The sequence below is a fragment of the Dermacentor silvarum genome, chromosome 2, assembly GCF_013339745.2.
Source record: "Dermacentor silvarum isolate Dsil-2018 chromosome 2, BIME_Dsil_1.4, whole genome shotgun sequence".
Classification (NCBI taxonomy): Eukaryota; Metazoa; Arthropoda; class Arachnida; order Ixodida; family Ixodidae; genus Dermacentor; species Dermacentor silvarum.
In genome coordinates this window covers 15814751-15837529 of record NC_051155.1, presented here as the reverse complement: position 1 = coordinate 15837529, position 22779 = coordinate 15814751, and the positions used below count along the sequence as shown (strand labels likewise).

The 22779-nt window shown below is 48.0% G+C and overlaps 1 protein-coding gene across 2 annotated transcripts in view; it reads right to left on the bottom strand.

Moving 5' to 3' along the window:
• The window catches only part of LOC119441336 (proteasome adapter and scaffold protein ECM29-like), a 345050-nt gene that overhangs the window by 113442 nt on the left and 208829 nt on the right, over window positions 1-22779 (bottom strand). For both annotated transcript variants that reach the window (XM_037705954.2, XM_049661154.1), the window contains exons 28-32: window positions 15539-15644; window positions 13370-13417; window positions 9869-9984; window positions 8214-8370; window positions 1682-1741 (exon numbers count right to left, since the gene is read on the bottom strand). In XM_037705954.2, the coding sequence (XP_037561882.1) occupies window positions 1682-1741; window positions 8214-8370; window positions 9869-9984; window positions 13370-13417; window positions 15539-15644 (487 nt within the window). The remainder of the gene's footprint in view (window positions 1-1681; window positions 1742-8213; window positions 8371-9868; window positions 9985-13369; window positions 13418-15538; window positions 15645-22779) is intronic.

Genomic DNA, 22779 nt, shown 5'->3' with positions numbered 1-22779 from the left:
ATTTTGATCCTTCCGGTCGACCTGGACGAACCTTGTACTGACAGAGGTGGCCGTGGTCGACGTGGCCCTGTTCCGTGAATTGCGGCGTTCGCGCGCTGTGTGTGCAATCCCTGCATCAGGCCGATGTCGGCGAGCACATAAGGCAGAGGCGCTCGCAGAGCCAAAGTCAGCAACCGAGGCAGGGCAGCCTGTCCACAGTGTGCTCGGCGCCCCATTTGTGCCAAAAACAACGAAGTGAGGCACTGCGCGGGTCTCTACATTGAACATACTGAATAACTGAAAAATCGAATTGTAGATAGGTATACGATTCGTGAATGGCATTATTCTAACTTTCTCTATTTGATTCGGTGATACTCAAGTTTTTGGACACCCCTACTTGAAAGACGTTCAGGTGGTCCCCAAAAATCACACCACTTGCAGGAATGCTTACCACAGGTGAGCACTGACCATTGACAAAATAATCTGGTGAGAACTCATCATTGCATTCGGTGCACGTGTAAAGTTTGTCTTTATATTCCTGCGTGTCTGACTTGAATAATATAGTTGCAAGTTACTGCCTGTGTCGATGTTCATGTTTTGTTTCAATGTCCTCATCTTTCTTTAGCGGTAAACATGTTATGCACGGAGAACTTAGCAATTCAGCAAAGTGAACACCTAATTGATCCACATTAAACAAAATATAATGTGAAAAAGTATACAAGACAGAGACATGATGGATGTGAGAGGGGCGCCTGTTCAAGGTACTTTTTGCTAGTTGGTTGATATTCATCTTAAGAAAGTTTTCTTCTTTTTTTTCATTGTTCGTTGCACTTCAAAAAGTTCTAAAGATGAACTTGGCAATTAACTATATAACTTGCAAACCTGCATACGGCTTGAGATGGTCGAAGCTTGTGCATTTCAACCTTTTGATAGTACGCGTAGGCATGTTTTGACTCACTTTGAGCGCGATTATTTATATATACCAACGAAGGCGTCGCGGCTATCGCATTATCGGTTCGACGGCCTATCGCGCGGGGTTCGGTCGAACGATGGTAGGCACGGTGATTTTATCGGTGCCGTCGACAAGAAAGCCCGTCGCAGTACCAAAGCCAGTCTTACGCTACGCACGCTTTCAGTACCGCACCGACATCGAGCTACCAGTGGAGTTTCAACGCGGTACACGGCACGAGTTGGCAGTAGCACGCGTCCGAGCGCTTTTTTATTTTTTCGGGGGACGTTTCCCCCGAGATGGGGCCGCACGGTCGCACGCACGACCCTTCCAAAACGTTTCACGACTAATCCGCCAGGGCAGGGCACATGCGCCGTCTGGGCCATGAAAAAGGCGGTTGTGCAGATGCATAAAGACAAAATGACCAGATCAGTAATCGAACCCGCAACAATAGATAAGCTTGGCCAAGGGTGTGTTAGTAGACCTACGCTATTCTTATCGAGGGATGAACTAATTTCTCGTTCGCTCAAACTTTACGCATGCTTGGTATTTGTCTCTTGGGTATATAAACCTGTGATTTGACTTCTAATAAACCACTGTTGAAAGGAGTGCTATTTTGTCTCAAGTTTCTGAAGCACTAGAGAAGATGCTGTGTGGCACCGTTGCCATGCCTACCTCAGGCTCACCAAGAGAGGAGAAGCGTGAGGAAAAGCACGGCCTTCTAGTCAGAAGTTTGAGGCGACAGCTACTCACGTAGTTGATGGTCTCCATGGCTGGCGATGTTCGGGACGCAGCAACCCTGGCTGCATCCAGCTGCGCAACACCAAGCACAACAGAGCACTGCAGTTACCACTAAAAAAAACAGAGGTCACTAGTGGTACAGCCATAAGGAATGCTTCAAAGGAGGACACTCTCACTCTGATTGCCAGCATATAAAACATTCTTAAAATGGTTTGCATGGATCAAGTGCTGGTACATCACTTGTTAGGTGTCAGATAAAATAAAAGAGTACAATCAAATTGAGATGTATTGAATTCCAAGGGGACTGCGGAGTAGTTCAATACAACAATAATTCGATATACCAAATTATGCCAATATAAGCTCCCAATAAAACCTCTGCATGTCTCTGGTAACTGCCGAAAATCGTAACAAACGAGAGCTTACTGATTGGCGTATCCAAAGGCAACAACGTTGCCAAGCACACCACGGTGATGAAAGCTTCTATTTTAGGAGTGAAAAAAAAATCTGTGTGCAAAATCTGCAAGTGCCATGTAACAATAAAGTCTACCGTAAAATTCCGAGCAAGCGCCCCCACCCGTGCAAGTGCCCCCCCTAACTTTCACTGCCAATTTCAAATTTCCGCGCCATTCCGGGAAAGCGCCCCCCCCCCCCCCCGCCCTTTCTGCTCCGCACCAACACTCCTGCCACATCCAGTCAACGAAAATAATGGCAAATTCGGCAAATCGCACCGGTGCGCATCGGGGCGCCCTGATGAGCCATTTCATCATCGAATCATGGTCGCACCCGGCGCCCCTAAAGTCCCTAGATAATTTTTTTCTAGGTACTTTAGGCGCCCCAGTGGGCACACGTCCGCATCGGGGCGAACTGCGGCTGGCGGTCTGTAGTTCACGGACCGCCGGCCGACGGCGAGATCTGCCTCTCACACGGCACAGAGGATTTCCCTGTGGCACAGCGACGTGACCACTCGGTGACAGAGGAGTGGTCGCGGCTACGCTTTGGCGTCGCCGGCAGCTTCACCGCTGCTAATCACTCGCCACCGATATCGTCGCTAGGCCTTTTCCAGTTCACTTCGAATCTGTAGCAGACGGTGCTTCAGAACGAACCGCCGACGCTCCCAAGCAGCAATGTTTTGTTACCGTCGTTGCCGCTTTACCCTCTCCTCGCAATAATTTTACACGATGAAGAAAATATGCTGATATTTGCGGTGCTACCAGCTGCGATGCGAGCTTGGCTGAGCCGCGGTTCACTGTCCGCCGTCGGTAGCCATGCACTGCAGCTGAGCTTGACTTGTATCGGAACTCTCATTAGTGCTAAATGTTTCACCGTGGACATGGTTATTAATAAAGTGAACATTACGCGTCACTCTACTCTAGCGGACATAATTTTGCCTGGAATAGAAGCTGCATAACCAATGTTCGTTTCGCCGGTCGCGGCGACGCGTCGGTGCAGCGTCGATGTGCTCTTTCTGTAGTTCTTGTTCGATAAAGTTCATGTTCGATAAAATTTTAATGCCATTCCCACTGCGCTTCTTTTTTTTTTTTTTTTTGGCGGAAAAATTTTGTCGTTTCCATCTTGAATTTTGGTGCTGTTCCGGGATAGCGCCCCCCCCTAACTTTGCCGGTAATTTCGACTTGCTTGAGGGGGGGCCCTTGCTCGGAATTTTACAGTAGTCACTGAAAAAAAAATGAGTGAGCTTGACCTGCTTCTGGTTTCGAGCCATGGAATTCATCCCACTTGTGTCTATTTTGTTGAGGCTCTCAATCGCAGCACAATAGTGATGAATCAAGGCGTAAGTCGAAGCTAGCTAAGCAGCTGTGCATGAAGGCACGGCCTCCTGTTCACCAGAGTGCTCACTGCCCCTTGACTCGGCCTCCTCTGCACCAGCTACACCTGCCACGATGTCTGCCTCCCTTAGCACTATCACAGCTTGCACCTCGCTGTCAATGCTTCTCGAGTCTCACGCAATCACCTCGCCCAGCATGTCACCCGGGAAAGCAGACAGCTGGTGAAAATCTGGCATCGTTCGAGGACTCACTACCGTCGTCATCCCGAACTTCTGCAATATCCTCCTCTGCGACAATCACAAAGCCCGCTTTACGGAAGCAGTTGGCCATGGTGTCCTGCTTGATGTCGTTTCAAGCACGGGATATCATCTGGATGTTTTTTTTTTATTTATCTGCATACCTACATTTGCTCTGAGGCATTCCTCCTAGCAGGTCGTCCTTGAGCTTGACCCCCATGCGAAGGTTAATGAGGAGTGGCTGAACAAATCTTTAATAGCCAATCTTAAAAATTAAATTAAATTATGGGGTTGCTACGTGCCAAAACCACGATCTGATTATGAGGCACGCCGTAGTGGGTGACTCCAGAATAATTTGGACCACCTGGGGTTCTTTAACGTGCACCTAAATCTGTGTTTTCGTATTTTGCCCCCATCGATAGTCAACCTTGAATGCCTAGATTATTTTAGCAATGTGGCTGATTGGCCAAGCTGGTGATCCATAATCGTAAATGCACAGCACAAAAGTTAAACATTGTGAGGAGAGAGTGGCGGCATAAGTGGACTGAGAGCTCCAAGTGAGGCGAGGCAAGGCGCAGTTCTCGCAGGCCGCATATGTGATCGACTGTGGTTGCCAGACAGAAGACCAGTTGGCACAAGTGCAGCGGCGAGGAAGGCATGGGTGTGTGGTGCAGTGTGCACGGATGAACGGTGTGGTGGAAAAGTAGTGCAGTGTGGCAAAAAAGCGAGTGTTTGTGATGAACGTGTCGGCCTGTCATCGTTCGTGACAATGTGGACGAGACAAGTGACAGGGACCAGCAATTATTTTTTATTTTTTTATTTTTTGCTGCTACCAACTGAAGTTTTATCAGCAATGTGCCAAATTCATACCAGGAAGTGAAAGCGCTATCTGAAAGAACAAGAACTAGTGAAGACGGAAGCAAGAAAAACAAACAAGAGAGTAGCAAGAAAATTACCAAAGCCGAAAAACGAGAGATACACAAAGCAATTCAAAGTAGAATCATAACTGCCTGCCTTATATGCGTCTTCCTAAAAACCTAGAGCTTTTTGTCACCGGTCTCATCCACGTTTAACCTTCGCGCTGTACACTTATGACCTTGATTATTGCTCAGTCAAGGGCCTACAGTTTTGCTGTCATCTTCGGTGGAAAGAATCAGACTTCCCTGCTGCTCAGTTCAGACCAACAGGACCCAGTCTGGGCCGTCCAGCTAGCCGAGGCAGCTGCCGAGACCCAGGGGATCTTGGCCGTCTGCTAGGTGGAGGGAGGCTGGGTCCACCCTCGTGATTGCTGGCATCAATAAAAGTTGAATCTCTCTCCCTCTCTAGGTTTTTCAGCTGGCATGTGGTGTGATGCACCGAGCAATTGTTCAGCACAAGACACATTCGGTGGTCAGACTTGTGCAGCTTGAAGCCATCTTGAGAAAAGCTCATGCATCATCCAAGCCTTTCTGTTTAAGTCATAGTGCACTGGGAGGCTCTTGCAGTTGTTCATGCACCACAGCGATTTGCTCCATTTCACGTTGAATAGAACTTGCCAAGCACAAATGGCTTGAGTCTGTATGATCTGTTCCTGTTGACCACAAAATGCCAGAAGAAAACTTTGCGCGCATCTCCAGCCACTCTTCGGAAAGCTACTTGTCCATGCCATGGCTGCCGGCAGCCTCATTATCACCTGAAACCACTTTGCCAACCACTTTGCCAACCATCTCTGCCACAAAAGTATTCCTCTTGAAATGCTATCGCAACGCACTTTGCCTTCTCAGTTATCATCAGGCCATCCACAAGGATGTTTTTGGCATCAGCGTAGAGAAAACACTTGTAGAGGGCTTCTTCAGTTATGACGAACGTCTGAAGTCGCACACGACAAGCTCCCTAATGAATGTGCTCCGCTGCCTTCGCCTTGATTTCTCCTGGACACATTACAGCATGCTATTTGACAATTCAGATTGCCTGCTCAAACACATGCTAATTCGGTCGCCTAATCAAGCAGAAGGTGCAATATTTATACTTCGGTACTTTTCGGCACCTCCATGAAAAAAAGACATTCCATGGCGATTTAGCGGTAAATGTGAGAGAAATCCATTACCATTATGTCACACCTCTTTGAGGTCCCGGATCTATGATTTAAACCACGTTTACTACATTGCAAAGTGTTGTTCAAGAGCTCACTCGCACACGTCCACGACATACGACACACGTATACTACACATACACGCTCTTCTACGCTCTCCCTTCTCCTCTCTACCACATGACAGGCTTCCCACATATACTTTTTTTTAGGAGAGTGCGAATACTCAAACTTTCTAATATTTTTCGTATGGTGTTTGCTATTTGATGTGATTCACACCAAAGTTTTACTATTTGAAGTACTTGAAGTTCCCGAAAATATATGTATTTGAAGTTCCGGAAGATATATACAGTGAACGACCGATTTTCTGGACACCCAATTTTTCAGACATGCCCAGTAATTCGGACGCCCCTGACGCTGGTGGCAGGCGCAAGGTGCCAGAGCTTACACTCTGCTGGCTCATCTTGCAAGGCAATGCCTGGCCATAGCTTCCACAAGCGCGTCTAGCGAGCATCTGTTCAATGTCCGGTGCAGCTGTTACTAGCAGGATAGCATGTCTACTTCCAGGACCTGTTGAGCTTTCCTCCATCGCAACATTCAGTAATTCAACTTGTAGCCATCCATTCTGTTGAACAGCTGTATTGGACTGTTCTTTCTTCTAGGAACAACTATGTGGGAGTACACTAGTTGTGCAATAAATTTGCTTTTTTGGCCATGTTTTGCCGTACATTTTTTCAGAAATTTAACTTGGAAGTATTAGAAAATACTAGATACAATCTGCACTCAAACTTTAATATTTGCGTTTGCTTCACACCCAAAATTTTGCTATTTGCACAGCACTACTTTTTTTCCATCTTGACACTCCTAATGCTAACGCATTAAAACTAGCAAAGCCAATCACTCTAGCAGTCACCGACAGTGCCCAAATCAAGTGAAGCCACCAAGTTGTAAAGGCTGCATTTGCACTTTGTTGTGCAAGTTTTGCACGTCCAGCGTTTGTCCCTTTACGCAAACAGGTCCTGCTGCACATTGCACAAGAGATGCTGCTGTCATCGCTCAGAATAATGTGCCAATGAAGCGATGACAAAAAGTTCAGTTTCCGCACAGATTTTGTGCAATACAGAAACAAATGTAATGCGCTTCCTCACTAATTAAAGTCATGCTGATGCAGAGAAATTTGCTCATAAATTTCATAGTCCAGTTCAGAAATGAATATCTTGAAGCAATGTGAAATCAAAATTACCCAAGATTAATTAAAGTAATTAAAATGGTTAAGTTATTGATAGAACGGCCATCTGACTCTCTGTCGCAGGTCTTGATCAGGCAAAAATCTGATTTGGCACAGCGGCAAGCACCGATATACATGAGATATGATATCAATTTTAACTGAAATAGTAGTCAATAAATATAGCGGAGTTGTCTTCGTTAGCATCAATGAGGCATTTGGGCTAAAAATTACCAAACTAGTTTCACTAAGGTTTAATAGAATAGCTTTCCCTGTGCATTCTAAATGTAATGCCTATTGCATTTAGACTTGCAGTAGGCAGAAGTAGTTGCATGTTCGGTGTGCTTCGAGCAAGCAAGAAAAAAATTTTTCAGAGAACTAGGGCATGTGAACAAGACCATGCCTTAGGGCATGTGCAATTGAACTGAAGTTACAGTGAAGATGTCCACAGGTATCTTCTAATGCACAGAATCTGTTCTTCCGATTGTCCAGAGTTGCAAGGAATGTCACCACTCATAAGTAAATAACATGTCAGCAGCTGAGTACACATATTACACGATATTATTAAAGTGGTACCCCCAACAACTACGCTAAACAATGTGCAATTGGACATTATCTGAGGTTTCCTTTTGATGTGTCATCCTCCTTGAACGAGCTCTGTGCTATGCTGGTACGAGGAATAGCAAACCACAGCCATAATGTAACCGATTGTATCGTCTACGTCCGTGGCTTGTAACCGCTCTGCTGACTTTTAGGACGATGATGATGATGTTGCGCTTTAGGTTTTGGTCTGTTTTTACTATCGAGACAGCATTGACAAAGGGAGGCTTTTCTTCTTATGCTTCATTTGGTTCAAATTTGGTGCAATTATCTGCTAAAATGCCACATGGGACAGCTTTTAGTGCAATTTGGCACAACTGGCGCAGCTGTACCACTACTGGATTATGCTCACAGTTTTAAAGATTAGGTGAAGATAAAGGAGGTCACTGTTTATAAGCAAGTATAACGAAGTGCTCTTCTAGCAGAACCATGTTTGCTGCACCCCGATGAATGATGCCCCTTGGCCGACAGATGCAGTCTAGCCAGCACAAACAACATGCCCTGCATTCCCTACATGTGATCAGAAGCTGCCAAGGCCCGTGTGCCTTTTCCCATTTCTAATGAGCTTTGGAAGTTTGCATCGTTCATGCACGGGCTGCTCAACAGTGGAAACAGTGAGAGGAAGACCAACCCGGTCCCGAGCATCGGCGTCAGCGCGCACGCTCAGCTGGTTCAGCACAGGTGACTCCAGCTCAGTGAGGGCATCTAACAGTGCAGAGAACAGGAGTGGCAGGTGCGGCCTCAGTGCAGGCCCGGCGCTGCGACTCAACTGCACCAGGGTGTCCAGGCTGTGTGCAATAAGAAGAAATGCAAACGACACAGCAGCAGTGTCCTACTTCTCATAACTAATCATCTGTTGGTCCCCGCAGACCCACACCCGATAGACCGATTGATCGATTGTCACATTCAAAAGCCACAGAAGGGCTGCAAGAGATGACGTAGTCGAGCGCTCTGGAAAAATTCTTTTGGCGATGTTGTGCACCCAGAGCTCTGTACAGGGCATGCTTGCATTCCATCACAACACAGTCGCTGCAGCCAGGAATCAAACCCACAAGCTTGTGCCCAGCAGCAAGATGAGTGAGCCACCACGAAGGGACCACACCTCTCAAATGGCAATAAACTGTTGAGAAGACACTCTACATCTCTTACTCCCAATTTTGACAACCAATTAAGGCACATGGATCTGCACTGCTATCGACAATTATTTTGTTGTGGGCTCACCTTCCATCACGTCAACACGGAAGGTCAGCTCACACAAACGTCAGGCCCTAGTTTCTTGATATGCAATGCTTCTGCTCTTTTCTTTTCGTTTTAGTGTTCAGCTATCCCTGCAGTACCGACGTCTTTCAAGAGCACAGTGCATCCACACTGCCTATGGTGCAGCAGCAGATGCATAGAAGCAACATACCATGGCCCTAATTTTGGACGGAACAGACGTTGGATGTAATGGCTCTTTCTTGTTGAATTATTACGGAACTGCTGTTTAGAGCATCAACTTCAGTTGCTGTTTATGGTTAATTGTTTGTACATAAAAAGTTATAAAGCGCGCATTATCCATGCAGAGGAAAGTCCCTGAGTCAACAGACTGGATAAGGAACCTCCCACATTAGTACTAGCTGTAATAACAATAACAAAAAGAAGCTGGTAGATACAGATAATTACAGAAGACAGCATACTTCTCAACTCAATAGACAGCAATAAAGTGTTACCCATAACACAAAAACATATTGCCACAAGGACAGCATTGATTGAAACAATATAAAAAGGTTCAATTTAAATATGTGCAAGGCAGACCGTTCCTGAAAGAATCCACAGCAACATGGCTCAAAAATTGGCCAAAACTGCCTGTAGGACTCGAAGAGGTAGTTGTTGCTAAAAGCTTAGCATACTGAACTGTGATGAGGAAATTGGCTCACAGTATTTATTAAATTGCAATCACACTTATATAAATGCTGTTCACCTGTAGTGTGCCCACAGAACGACATTTTCACATCTCACTTTTAATGCGTACTGCCAAGGAGTGGAACAACCTTACTGCCCACATTTTTTGATAACCGTAACCAACCAATGTCAATTCGAGTCTGTCATCGAGGATCACCTGAACACCCAAGATTACTGTTCTCAATGCCCACACCTCATAAAGCGAACTGGCTTATAGTGTATACGATGCAGCAATCTATCCAGCCAGGCAACTCTCATAAGAAGAATATACCTCTGCCTATGCAAAGTGCATGCCAAATTTATTTGCTCACTCTGAGACTGCACAGCTGTTCAGTGCTTTCCTACCTGGTGTGCCGCACTTCGGCCACGGTGCTAGACAGACCCTTTGCCACGCTGGGAAGTATCACTCCCAGGGCACGCTCCCGGCCGCTTGCCTGAGCGTCGCACGTCCGCACACAGGCCTGCAAAAGTTGGCCAGGGTCAAGCCTTGCCTCCCAGACATATGGCCGTCACACAGCATGTCAGCTCACTGGAGAAGTATGCAGGTTTTGGCTAGGAGTACTGGCAGAACTTTTTTGTCCCTTTTTTATCACTTTATTGGATAGTTCTCGACCCAGTTAGCTAATTACGTTAGCTTTTAATACGACCACTTCTAAAGCGTGCGACAAGGGCAGTGTCGCTTAGGAGGCGAGAAATGTTACCTACTTCTATTACCGAAACCTGTTGTTGCGGTCTCGTGGTACGTTGTATTGCTAACGCATACACGCACTCTGTGGCCATGGTGCCCAAAGCAGAGTTCATTCGGCACTCGACGGGACAATAGGGGAGAGAGCGTTCCATTCTGTTACCAAAAGAAGCAACATTTTGCCAGCTTTTGGTGACACATACACAATCCGTCACCTCTGCTTTCGGTGACGTGAGAAGTAACCTTTTCAGGTCCGAAACTGCGCTAACCTTGACAAGCGTTTTGGGCAGGCTGTATAAAAGGTGCTGTAATTATTCATTTGTGGAACTCTCGAGGATTAGAGGCTTCATACCTAACTATGGAGTCGACAGCTGCCTAAAAAATGAGAAAACGGGGACACAAAATTTTCGTGCCAGTCTTCCTTTAACCTAATGCAGCAGAAGTGCCGAAACAATATGGCCAGAAGAAACAGGCGATACGTGAGGCTAACAGATGTTGAGAAAAATATGTCAAAATAAAAGAATATGCAGAAAGCAACAAAAACTACCGCATAAACCGGAATATAGGTAAACCCCGGACAATTATAGCACTAGGAAAATTTATACAGTATAGACCACTTATAACGTAACCGCTTATAGTGCAGGAGCGGATATAGTACGGTGTTTTAAACTCCCGTTAATTTTCCCATAGCACTCCACGTATACGCATACCGCTTACAGTGCAGCCGCGTGAGACGAAATACCGGTTATAATGCGGCTTCCGCGGGAAAATCTCGCCGACAAGGGCGGTAGCAAGCACGCTTCTCACCGAGGTGCACCCACCGATCAGAGAGGAGATCAACACGGGCGATGTGGAGGAGGAGCATGAGACGTAGAGCATGAGTCCAAGGGCGATAAAATCGCCCTTGGACGCCGCGCGCCGTATGTGTGAGTGAAAGCGCGCGGAGGACGCGCGCCTTCATGGAGAGCGAATGCACAGCGGAGAGCAAACGCGACTTCCGTTGAGCGAAAGGCCGTGGGGGTATGGGAGGGGGGGGCGACGCTGTGCTGCGGCACCAAATGCGTATCTTGCAACCGGGCGCAAGGGGAACTGGCGACGCAATCTCCCACGCGAAAGGAGCAAAGCGGGAAGGCAGCGCGGGAGGGAGGGAGGGGGGGGGGGCGGCTTCTACTCTGCCAACAAATGCGTTCGCGCCTGTGCCAGCTGTCGGTGTTGTCGCGCGCACCGTATCTTATCTCCACACGGCTCTGACCTTTGTATGCGCTGTGCTTACGCCGCTCAGTTTGCGTTGAAGCGACAGACCGCACGAACCTTCGCTCGCTGCGGCGGCTGCGTTTCCCCACGCCCACATTTTGACAGTGGTTGTCTGCGGTCATCGAGTCTAGTCATGTTTGCTTGTGCGCGTTGACACCACGCTTTTTAATTCAGTTAGTAAGCAAATGTGTCAAGTTTATGCAGCCGATAAAACTACTGTCCCTACTCCTTATAGCTCTCTACTAATTTGCTATCGCAATTGATGCTTCGCCTTTCGGGCGAAACTGAGACATTTTTTTTTTTATTATTACTTTGTCTGCTTCATGCAAAGATCGTGGGTACTTGGACATTAACCTTTCAACGTTCGTAAATTTAAACGGATGCAAAACTCCCAGTCACATGCTTCGATTCTCGGATACGCGTAGCTGCTTGGTCTACATGTTTTGCATATGTGCAGGGCTTGAAAATCGTTGTTTTGGTTATAGTGCGGTACCGCTTATAGAGCAGATATTCACGACTCCGGCGACTTACGTTATAAGCGGTCTACACTGCAGTGCCACAAAAAGTATTGGAAGTACCCTGTTGGAGATACATATTTTCCAGAAAAAAAATATATGTTTTGATGCATTTCGAAGTGTTGGTGCAACTTCTGATGCCAGTTGGAAGGTTATTCCATAATATATCTCCAGTAAATACCAAATTACAGTGCCCATATCCATTCTTAGGCTTTGTTAAATTGAAATTGTCATGAAGCGCTTGTCTAGTGACACGCTTAGCTGATACCATAATTGATGAATGATAAGGTGGGCTGGATGCAACTAGACTACGGACTATTTTGGCAGATTTATAATCACAAGCTAACTGAATGGGAAGGATGTTTAGTTCGGTAAAGGGGGGGACAGATGAAGTGCAGCGTGATACAGATGCAATTATTCTTTTAGCTCTTCTCTGAAGACCGTATGAAGACTGTATGTGAGGAGTGAATATATGTATGTAGAGCCTCATGATTCAATGCAGTACGTCAGATGACAATGGAACACAGTGAAGTATATGACACGAAGTAATTCTCTGTCAACATGCCTTTGTGCCTTATTTAGAGAGAAAATATAAGACAAAAAGTGACTTTAGCTTTTCTTTTCTTTTTTTTTAAGCAAGAAATCTCGACCTATATTTTGGTTTATATTGCCACATGTACTTGTTTATCTTTCACCGGTGACTGCTTTTCACCGGATAACAAATGTTAACCATTATCACTCGGCGCAGGACGCGCCTGCATGTATCGGAAGTTTCTCGAACGTTATCGATGCTTCTATCCGTTGTCTGTTGTCACCGACGCTTATGTAATCTGAGTGCAGGAGCGACGTGAATTGTCTGGCACTTTCTGGAAGACACGCGGGCACCAGGGATTATTCTAGAACTTTCGATGACTCGTGTACAAAAGCCGACGCGTTTCGCCGCTGATCAGATTTCGACGATCGCCGACTGTGTTCGCCGCTATCGTTGTGCTTCGAGTGCACGTTGCTTTTGCGGGCACAGGTTAGCCCAATAAAAGGTCCGTTTCGTCATTCACAGTTTTGTGACTGTTTTCTTCCATGTCACTACTACATTACAATATGGTAAACAACAGTTCAATGAGGCGGCATAACAGAATAACTAGGACAACAAATAGGCAAGACCAGGGGGAACTGGTTACAACCCAGACCACGCACCACTTTGTTAGTCTCCATATTGCAGCATTAGCATGTTCGGATAACAGTACCACCAAGAATTTAAGGTAGGGCGAAATTGCATGCTTTTTTTGTTATTGTTAATTTACACATACAGCAGTACATGGTGAGCTAACCTAGCAACAGAATTTCCTTAAAAATGGGCCAAAGCACTTTGACAGGGATTCTCACACGACTCACCTTGGTCAATGCTCTCAGGGCAGACTCGCTTGCTTTCCGAACAGACTCCTGCATGAGTGGGCAAGGCTTACATCAGGATTTCTTGAAGATTCAAGATCTCTTGAGGCAAAGGTGACAAAACAAAGCAAAGCAAAACGCACCGAATAAACTTCTCTTTCTTAAACACAGTACATCAGTTGAGACTGGTAAATTATTTGATCACAATTCTATATTCGTGAATATTGTGGTTATAGGTTAATTACTAGAATATAAAACAAATGTCCAAGTGCACTTTTTTTTAAGTTCATGCCGAAACCACAGTGCTGGTACATCAGTGTGAAGTCACACATTTCACCACATTATTCCCCATTAGAGCAGTTGTGGCTCCGTAGAAGTTATTGAAATTGGCTATGTTAATTTTTTTTTTGGGGGGGGTTCTTTTAGAACACAATGCAGTAGATTTTTTACAAATAAAAATTGACTAGGCCCAAGCACACGAGGTCAAAAGCCATGTCACGGTGCAAGAATTTCAAGGCAATGGTGTTCTGCTTTTCCATCTACTCCGACTCATCAAACCTCTTCGCACAGTAAGAGTGGATTTGTTTGTGTTGTATAGAAAGGTAATTTACTGACACAGCTCAAGTAATTCTTCTATGCAGTGTCCCTCTAATGCCACCGCTGTACTTGAAGATCCCCTTTTTCGTGCCACCCACAGGCATGAGATGGCAATCCTGTTGTCAACCTGACAAGTATCACATTCCCCGCTCTAGCAGGATGGTGCTTTGCATGAGGATAGTATTTTGCAATAAACATTTCAACAGAAACAAGCATTCTTCTTCACCCTGCTCGTATCACACCGTGTTATGCCAAAGAGGCACTACAGGGCCCGGCACCTCCTACGCATTTTTCGTAATTTTAAAGTAAATGCCAGTTACATAGTTGCTCCTTCATCCATGTACATTATGCAGCAGATACAAGTTTTGAACTCAACAAAGCCAAGTTCTATAGCCTAAACTAGAACTTCAGTGGAAAATCCCGAGAGTGCTGGACAAGCACAGTGGGACACGCCCCCACACAGCGGGCAAGGGAGACGTGTCATGAGTGCCACGGAAACTTGGGAACTGACGTGGGAATCAAACAGTGCGGGACAACAGAGCACTGGGGATTGAATTTATATTTTCTTATACACCCAAGCCTCAACGCAGCCAAACCCGACTATACAGAAATCATTTACATCAATTTATCCCCTATATCGAGCAATTATTGAACACCGTAAGGTTACAATGAGAATACATAGCAAGAAGTATGGCTACATCAAACAAAAATACCAGCCCCTACCGATATATGAAACTTCAAACAGCATGAAACGCCCCAAAAGTTGGCTTTCCCACACAGCGGCCAGGCAAGCAGCCAACACCCCCTCTAAAAGAGGTTTAGCCCGGCTGCTCCTGCACGGCTCGACTATGGCGCAGCAAAGCCAATGCCAGGCACCCCCCTAGAAAAAAAAAAATTATCCTGCTCTGCCCCACAGTGCTCGCTTCACCATTTTGCCATGTTTCAGTGTGTTGTTTTCCATTTTCCCCCACGTGTTTCCTTTGTTTTTGGGTAATGGCTGGTGCAAAGCGGTAGAATCCACCATTCAATGTTAAGTTGGAAATTATAGAGCCAAGTGAGGCGAGAAAAAAAATCATCATTGCAGCATTCTAGGCTGCCATTTAGAAGGAAATGATCGTCGCGCCAGTTTCACGTTCCCAGTGACAGCAGTGCAAAAACTTTCCGACGACGAAGTCATCTCAGGTTGAAATGAAGTTAAATGAAGTTAATCAGCATTTCTAGAAGCTGTTGACAGGTCAATAATCGACAAGTTTGTGTCGGTGGAGGAAGGAGCGCAGGTGCAGTTCTTGTGGCAGAAATGAGATCAAAGCCAACAAAGCTGAGCATCACAAGCTGAGCATCACATTGTTTTGGAGCAGGTTCGGAGCAGTTACTAAAAAAATGACAGTTTGGAGCAGCATTTCTCTTTTTGAGTAGTTTGGAGCAATTGGAGCAACACTTCCATCACTGGTGTGTATAATTGTTACGAATATAGAATATAACGAAGGTAGTATTGGATGAAATTTTGGTATAACGACGTATACACGAAAAGCTCCCAAACGCTGTTTACATTCCAGGTTGGCATTCAAAACTTGCCTTTATGTCATCCCGAACACGAAACAGATTGTCCCAGAGGTCTGCCACAGAGTCAAGCACATCGTCCAAGTTCCGGCCACTCAACAGATCTGACAAGGCCAGGCAGCTGCACAAATGGTAGTTGTAGTTATACACACATGACAGAAGTAGTAGTAGTAGTCACTGAGGTTATTGTATTACAGAGGCTGTGGGGTCTCACACACGCTCTTGGGACAAAGGAACGACAATACAGTAGTGCAAACAATCAAAAGGGCATTTATTGCACCTTTCATACACTAATACAGGCTAGGCGAATTACTACCAATAGAAAATTCACACGGGCGCGCGACAAATCAAGGAAGTCTGACTCACCGTGACCCGACAGCGAGCGAATATGTTCACCCCATGCCGTGACACCATCGCCTAGTCGTTCACGTGTACGGTCACTTGAACGGTGGTCACTCGAACGTCCATGCCGGTGTCCTGCTCTTAGCCTCGCGAGACGGTCCCGCGAAGCGTCCGTGCGTGTTGGTCAGCGATCACAAGCCAAAGAGAAAGCCCCTTCAACCTTTTTCTCCCAAGTCACCCCGCCGTAGGGTGGCGTTAGCATCGCGACACTTGCACCATCTCTCGTAATGCGCCGCAACCACTACGACCACCGCCAGCGCTTAGCCACACGGAGAAGCCGGATTACGGGAGACGCGAGCTATGCGGGGAAAACAACATCAGGGGACGCGCGAGAGTTGCGCATCCCCACATCCCCCCCAACCTTAATTCACTGCATACTCCGGCGAAACATGTCACACGGTCAATCAATGCGCGCGTCGCGAACAAAAGTTAGTACATGCGACAGTGGCCGCGCCAAGGAAATGTCCACACGCTATCCACAACATGCGAGCCGACATTATCTCTGGGGTTCACCGCTGGCGTCCGTTGGTCACAGCACCACCTCTGCAGATTCGATAGCACGACTCCAGCCAAGGCCTCCGGAAACGGCGACGCAAAAGTCGCAAGAGCAAGCGTCGCTCTCGCCGATGCGCCCTGTTGACGAGAGCCACAGTAGCCGTCGGTGACTGCCGGCTCTTTACCCAGCCGCCGAGGGTTGCGAGCCGGACACAGGCGGCCGCCGAACTCGCTGCGCCGAACTGGCCAAAGGATTGTCCATTGCCTGGGGTGGCTCGGTCGTAGTCCGGGGCAGCAGTGCAGACGATGTGCAGGTGACAGCAAACCAGGGGACTCCGCTCACGCTACGTACACTCAACGCACTCGACAAACACTGAAGTAGTGCAAGGGAGAGGAATTCTGTAAGCGCATCGCCCACGTGGTACGATGATCAAATCTGCTAGCAAAATTTGGTGCGTCTATTCATATGCTAAGTTCACGTGAACAAAGCTTACTTTCTTGAGTCGAACGAGTAATTTCAATTCGTGCGAGGCAAACTAATGAGGGAAACAATGTGCGACACCTCAACACCACGGTCCACCAGGTTGTGTCCCTCAATGTGCGACAGGCGGCTTTGTAAAGTCTTAAGCCTAATGCGTCGCTACGGTGACAACCGGCATCCAAAAAACAAAAAAGAACATCACTCAAAATGGGCACAACAGGCAGCCGCGAGGAGACGTCAGCTCTGTGAGGTGGTCCTACCCCGCTCGGTACACACAGCATCCGAGTTGACAGCGCCCACCGTCGCAGACGGTGTTGGAGCGCCCGGTGCTAGGCCGCAATACCAGTCAGCCAGTAGCGGCACCCGTGGCCCGTTCGACTTCCGAAGTCAAAGAGATAGAAGAAGCTATATACATGAGAAATTCGGACCACCCACGAGGCTTGACGTACTCACTCGATTCAGGGTTGCCAATGCTGCGCGGGTGCTAGGCCTCGCTCTCCCAGGATGCAGACCACGTGGATCTCGTACCGATGAGTGTACTTCAACAAAACACTCGCGAAAAGGCTTAGCATGTTGAAAAGTTCAAACACGCTACAGTGACCGTCGCCTCGCTCAAGAAAGCATGCTGCCGACACTAGCGATCAAAATCCACGCTAGGACTACGCTTCAGTTGAAACAAAGGTTGTCTCGAACCGAGCAAAACTTTATCGTCCAATGCCCCAAGAGCCCCACGTTGGGCAGCCAGATGTGGCGTCTCACACATGCTCTTGGGACAAAGGAATGACAATACACAGTAGTGCAAACAATCAAAAGGGCATTTATTGCACCTTTCATACACTAATACATGCTAGCCGAATTACTACCAATAGAACATTCACATGGGCGCGCGACAAATCAAGGAAGTCCGACTCACCGCGACCCGATAGCGAGCGAATATGTTCGCCCCATGCTGTGACACCATCGCCTAGTCGTTCACGTTGTGGGGGTCTTCCCCAACCCGTAGCGCGTGTAATCGCAGCTACGCAAGGTTCGGGCAAATAAGGCAACAAGCGAGTCAACTCAACAACGTTTATTGCTGTCAGCAATAAAACACACTTGCAGAGGGAAGAAGTCCGCTCTGTATAATAACTAATAAAATAGGCTTGCCTCGTCGCGTGTAGTAGTCACGCAAACGAGGTCACTCACGGGTTTCAGTGGGTAAATCCGTATGGGCAGGTAGGTCAAGCGAGGTCAGAGAGGCCCGGGGGTCTCTCGGTCGCGCTCTTTTATATCTTTTTACCTTTCCGCGAGGGGAGTGTCCTCCTCGCCCGCCGGATACTTTCCCTCTTCCCGCGCGGGCGCGCGCGTCGCGAGAGGCGAGCGAGAACCGGGAGAGGGCAAAGTGCATTTCTCCCGTGTCCGCCCGGCTCCCGCGGCGCGCGTTGTGCGCGCACGAGATGTCCGCCTGGCTACCGCCGCGTGCGTTCCGCTCGCAAGCGACGGGCGAGCGCCCGCGGGAGAAGGTGGCAGCGTGTGCTCCCCACATCCTCCCCCCCCTTAAGAAGGCCCCCGTACGTTGAGGCTGGCACCTAGGGACGTCCGTTTGCCCGAGTACCCGCCGAGGTTGGCGACCCAGGGAGCGTTGTGGTGATGTGGCCCTCAGCTGGCGGACACTTGATACCGACTCGGAGGCGGCTGGTCAGCTGCACTGCTCGGGCTTGCGAGGCGGGCTTGCGAGGCGGGATCGTTGTCGGGGCTCGAAGGTGGCTCTCAGTGCCGCGCCCTAGGTGTCGGCTGCGCTGGAGGGGGTGGTCGTCTATCGGCCGCCGGCTTGCGGTTCGTGCGGCTCCAAGGCCGGCGTAGCGCCGTCAGTACTGCAAGGGCGTAAGTTGTTCCAGCGCGTACTGCAGGCAATTCGCACGGCCGTATCTCGTCTTGCTCGGCTCCTGGAAATTATTAGCAACTGCACGAAGCGGCACTGTGATCAGCAGCAAAGTTGGCCGTATCCGGGAACCCCGTCGACGTCTGTTACGAAGGGAATGTTCGCAAGAATCATCACCAATTCGAGTCGCAGCACAAGATACAAGATAATCACCGCACTGTCCCTCACAGCAGTCTTTGGTGAAACCACACACCCACGCGTCGAACGTTCACGCCACATTCCCGTCGTGGCCTCAACGACTCGTCGTCCATACTCGGCGCTCCGTGGTCACTAGACGTTCGCTTCCCCGGCAGGAACTACCAAGGTGAAAGCCCGGCGCGGCTGTATGCTCACGCGGTACGCAACGCCACCCGGACTTACGAATGTTCCTCACAGTCGTCGAGTTACGCAACTAGCAGTCAGATTACTTTCGCCTGCTACGCAAATTGTAGTGCGGCTGCGGGCTCGCCGTTCGGTTCTGACTGCTCTCTCTCACCGATCGCAGTTGAGGGAGGGCCTGATCGTCATCCCACTGCTCATCACGCGGCACGTAGCGTTTCAGGTCGCATACGTGTACCGGTCCGCCGATCGGCTTTTCTTTCTTGTTCTCGAGCCGGTAAACAAGCGAGGAAACCTTCTCTCTCACTAGATACGGCCCGGTCTACTTCGGCGCCAGCGAGGCAGCGAACTGTTTGGTAGCATCGCTGAGAACGTGCTGGCGTCGAAGCACCAGATCGCCCACTTCGTAGTGGACGTTCCAATGCGAGCGGTCGTACTGCGCCTTCTGCTGTGCCCTTGCAGTGCGAAGATTACAGCATGCTTTATGTAAAGCTTCCGTCATCTTGGCACGTAGATGCGTCGCGTATTCAGCTCGTGCTGACGGCGCGACTGGCATTCCGCTGCGATCCGCGAGAACCCTATCCATCGGATTCGGCAGCTCTCTCCCCAGGTTGAGAGAAGAAGGCGCATACCCAGTCGAGTGGTTCACTGTCGATCGCAATGCAAACCCGATCTCTGGAAGGTAGGTATCCCAGTCCTTATGCCTTTCAGAGAACGCGACAAGCATGTGCTTGATGTTGCGATTGACTTGTTCAGTGGGGTTCGACTGAGCATGGTAGGTTGTTGTTTTCTTATGCTTAATGCCCAGTGCGGCGCATGAGTCAACGAACACCTTTGCAGTGAAGTAGGACGCATTGTCCGTTATCAAATGCTCCGGAAAACCAAACCTGGTAAAAACCTCCATCAACTTATCCATGATCACTCGTGCCGTCAGTTTTCGTAGGGGGAAAAGTTCTACCCATTTACTGAAGTGATCCGTGATCACCAGCAAGAATTTGTTCCTGCTCGGTGTTGTGGGATACGGTCCCATGACGTCACATGCCGCGATTTGCCAGGGAGTCTGGCTGTCGATAGGCTGCATGAAGCCGGGCGGTAGTCCGCCTCGGGGCTTCACGCTTTGGCACACATGACACGATCGGGCGTAGCGAATCACGTCCCGTTTCATGCCTGGCCAGGTAGCGAAGCGACACAACTTAACGTAAGTCTTGGGGCCGCTCGCGTGCCCAGCAATGCACGAGTCATGAAAGTAGCGTAGCAGTGCTCCTCTCAACGCGCGCGGTATCACCACCTTAAACGCCTCACTTGTGTCGTTCTCGGTGGGAATATACCTCAGCAGGACGCCGTCAGTCACGCGAAGGGTGGCGCGTTCGAACGATCCGCGTTCGTCCATACCGGTGTCCTGCTCTTAGCCTCGCGAGACGGTCCCGCGAAGCGGGCCAGCACACTCTCGAAGCATTCGTGCGTGTTGGTCGCCGATCCCAAGCCAAAGAGAAAGCCCCTTCGACCTTTTTCTCCCAAGTCACCACGCCGTTGGGTGGCATTGGCATCGCGACACTCGCGCCATCTCTCGCAATGCGCCGCAACTACTACGACAACCGCCAGCGCTTAGCCACGTGGAGAAGCCGGATTACGGGAGACACGAGCTATGCGGGGAAAACAACATCAGGGGATGCGTAATAGTCGCGCATCCCCACAAGGCAGACAAAAAGTATGCGTGTGTGTGCAAAGAGGGGGATGCTGTGTGCATTGTGTCTCCTTTTCCAGTGGACACCTCAACTCTCATGCAGGGATGGAGAAATATACAGATTACGGAATAGAGAAAGAGAGGAAAGTTTATTAAAAAAATAAAAAAGGACACAAGTGAAAACAAATGGACAGATCTATGCAAATTGAAAAAGTACAATAACAAATAGCACATATAAGTAAATACACCCAAGAGGTCAAATAATTCAATACGCTGGGTGGCACCTTCTTCAACACCACATTCCACGCTAGTGCCATTCAGTAAGAAAAAGGTGAAATTTCATCATTTAAGATTATGCTGACTACCCAACAAATAAAGGTACAGTGCAGTCCATTCAGTGCTATTCTTCAATTCAAGGTTCAAGGTGAAAGGTAACAAACCCGAATAGTGGAAATTACGTTTTCTATTACACATACTGGAAGTGATTCCCCTACAAAATCAAAGACATGACAAATAACTTTTACAGTAGACTTCTGTTAATTTGAATCCGGTTAATTCAAGTTTTCGATTAAATTAACTCCAAGTGAATATCTAAACCGGCACCTATAATTTCTATGGGTAATAATTTTTCTTACTTCAACCTCAAAATTGTCTCTTACCAGACAATTCAAACTTGACTGGTCATCACACACCCAATAGTGACCCCTATCACGGTCCCAATGGCTGCAGCATCTGTCTTGGCAGTGCTAAGAGTCAGTGAATGCATTCTGCGTGTGTGAACATTGAACTCCCGTATTCGATGCAATCAACGTGCCTTCCTATGGCCAATCGGCCCGATCACTCCACGTTTCCGTGCTTTCCACAAGCACCGCTTTTGTTGTTCCCTCTGTTTGCGTAGCGTTAATCGTTTCAATCGGTCCAGTCAAGTTGGTCAACCCTTGTACCGATAAAGAGTGCACACTGTGGGAACGCTGCGTGCGTCAAGATACCGACCACGGCCGGGTCATTCACCAAAGGTGCCAATATTCGAGAAATAGAATATGACACACTCGCTTTGCGAATTTCGTTATTCGAACGCTCACTATTTGATTCAAAATTAAATACTGCAGTATTCGCACACCCCTAATTTTTTTCTATTCTGAATAACTGAAAATAAACCGTTCCATTTGTTTTATAATATCAGAGAACAACACCCGACACTGAAAGGGTTAAAGGTGCCCATAAGTAATGGTTAAATATGTAATCATTTATTGTGAACTACCGATCTCATAGTAATCTGCTGAGCGTAGGCTGAAAATCAGCCTTTCTGGCAGGAAATAGTGTGTCTACGATGCATTCACTATTCCTAAGCACTATCAAGACAGATGATCCAGTCCCTAAGATTACGGTTAGGGTCACCACTGCAGTCATGCGCATGCGACCTGACCAATCAAGTTCGAATTATCTGGCAAAAGCCAATTTCAGGGTCAAGGTAACGAAAGTCTTTGCCCATATAAGTGTACATGTGCCAGCCAGGACCACCAGCCAGGATCAAATTAATTGATGTTACACTTAGGTAAGTCTAATCTACTATTTCTACCAATTTATACTATTTGGACACTGCCAGTAATCTAGCAAAATTTGTAAGGCGAGTTGGCCCTTTGATGCCAAAAAACATCGGGACACACACGATAGGCAGGAGCACTTCCTGTTCCCATTTTTCTGTATACCATGTATGTGTTTAATTATGCTCACAATGTGTGATTACACTCAATAGTACACTTGCAGCAGTAACTGTGTGAAAGCATTTGCTTTCAGCAGTAACTCCTTGAGCATTTGCTCTCCGTGAAAGCGCGCGAGGGACGCGCGCTTTCACGGAGAGCAAATGCCCAGCGGAGAGCAAACGCGACGTCTCCGTCGCGCAAAAGGCCGGGGGCGGATGGGAGGGAGGGAGGGAAGGCAACGTTTAGCTGCGG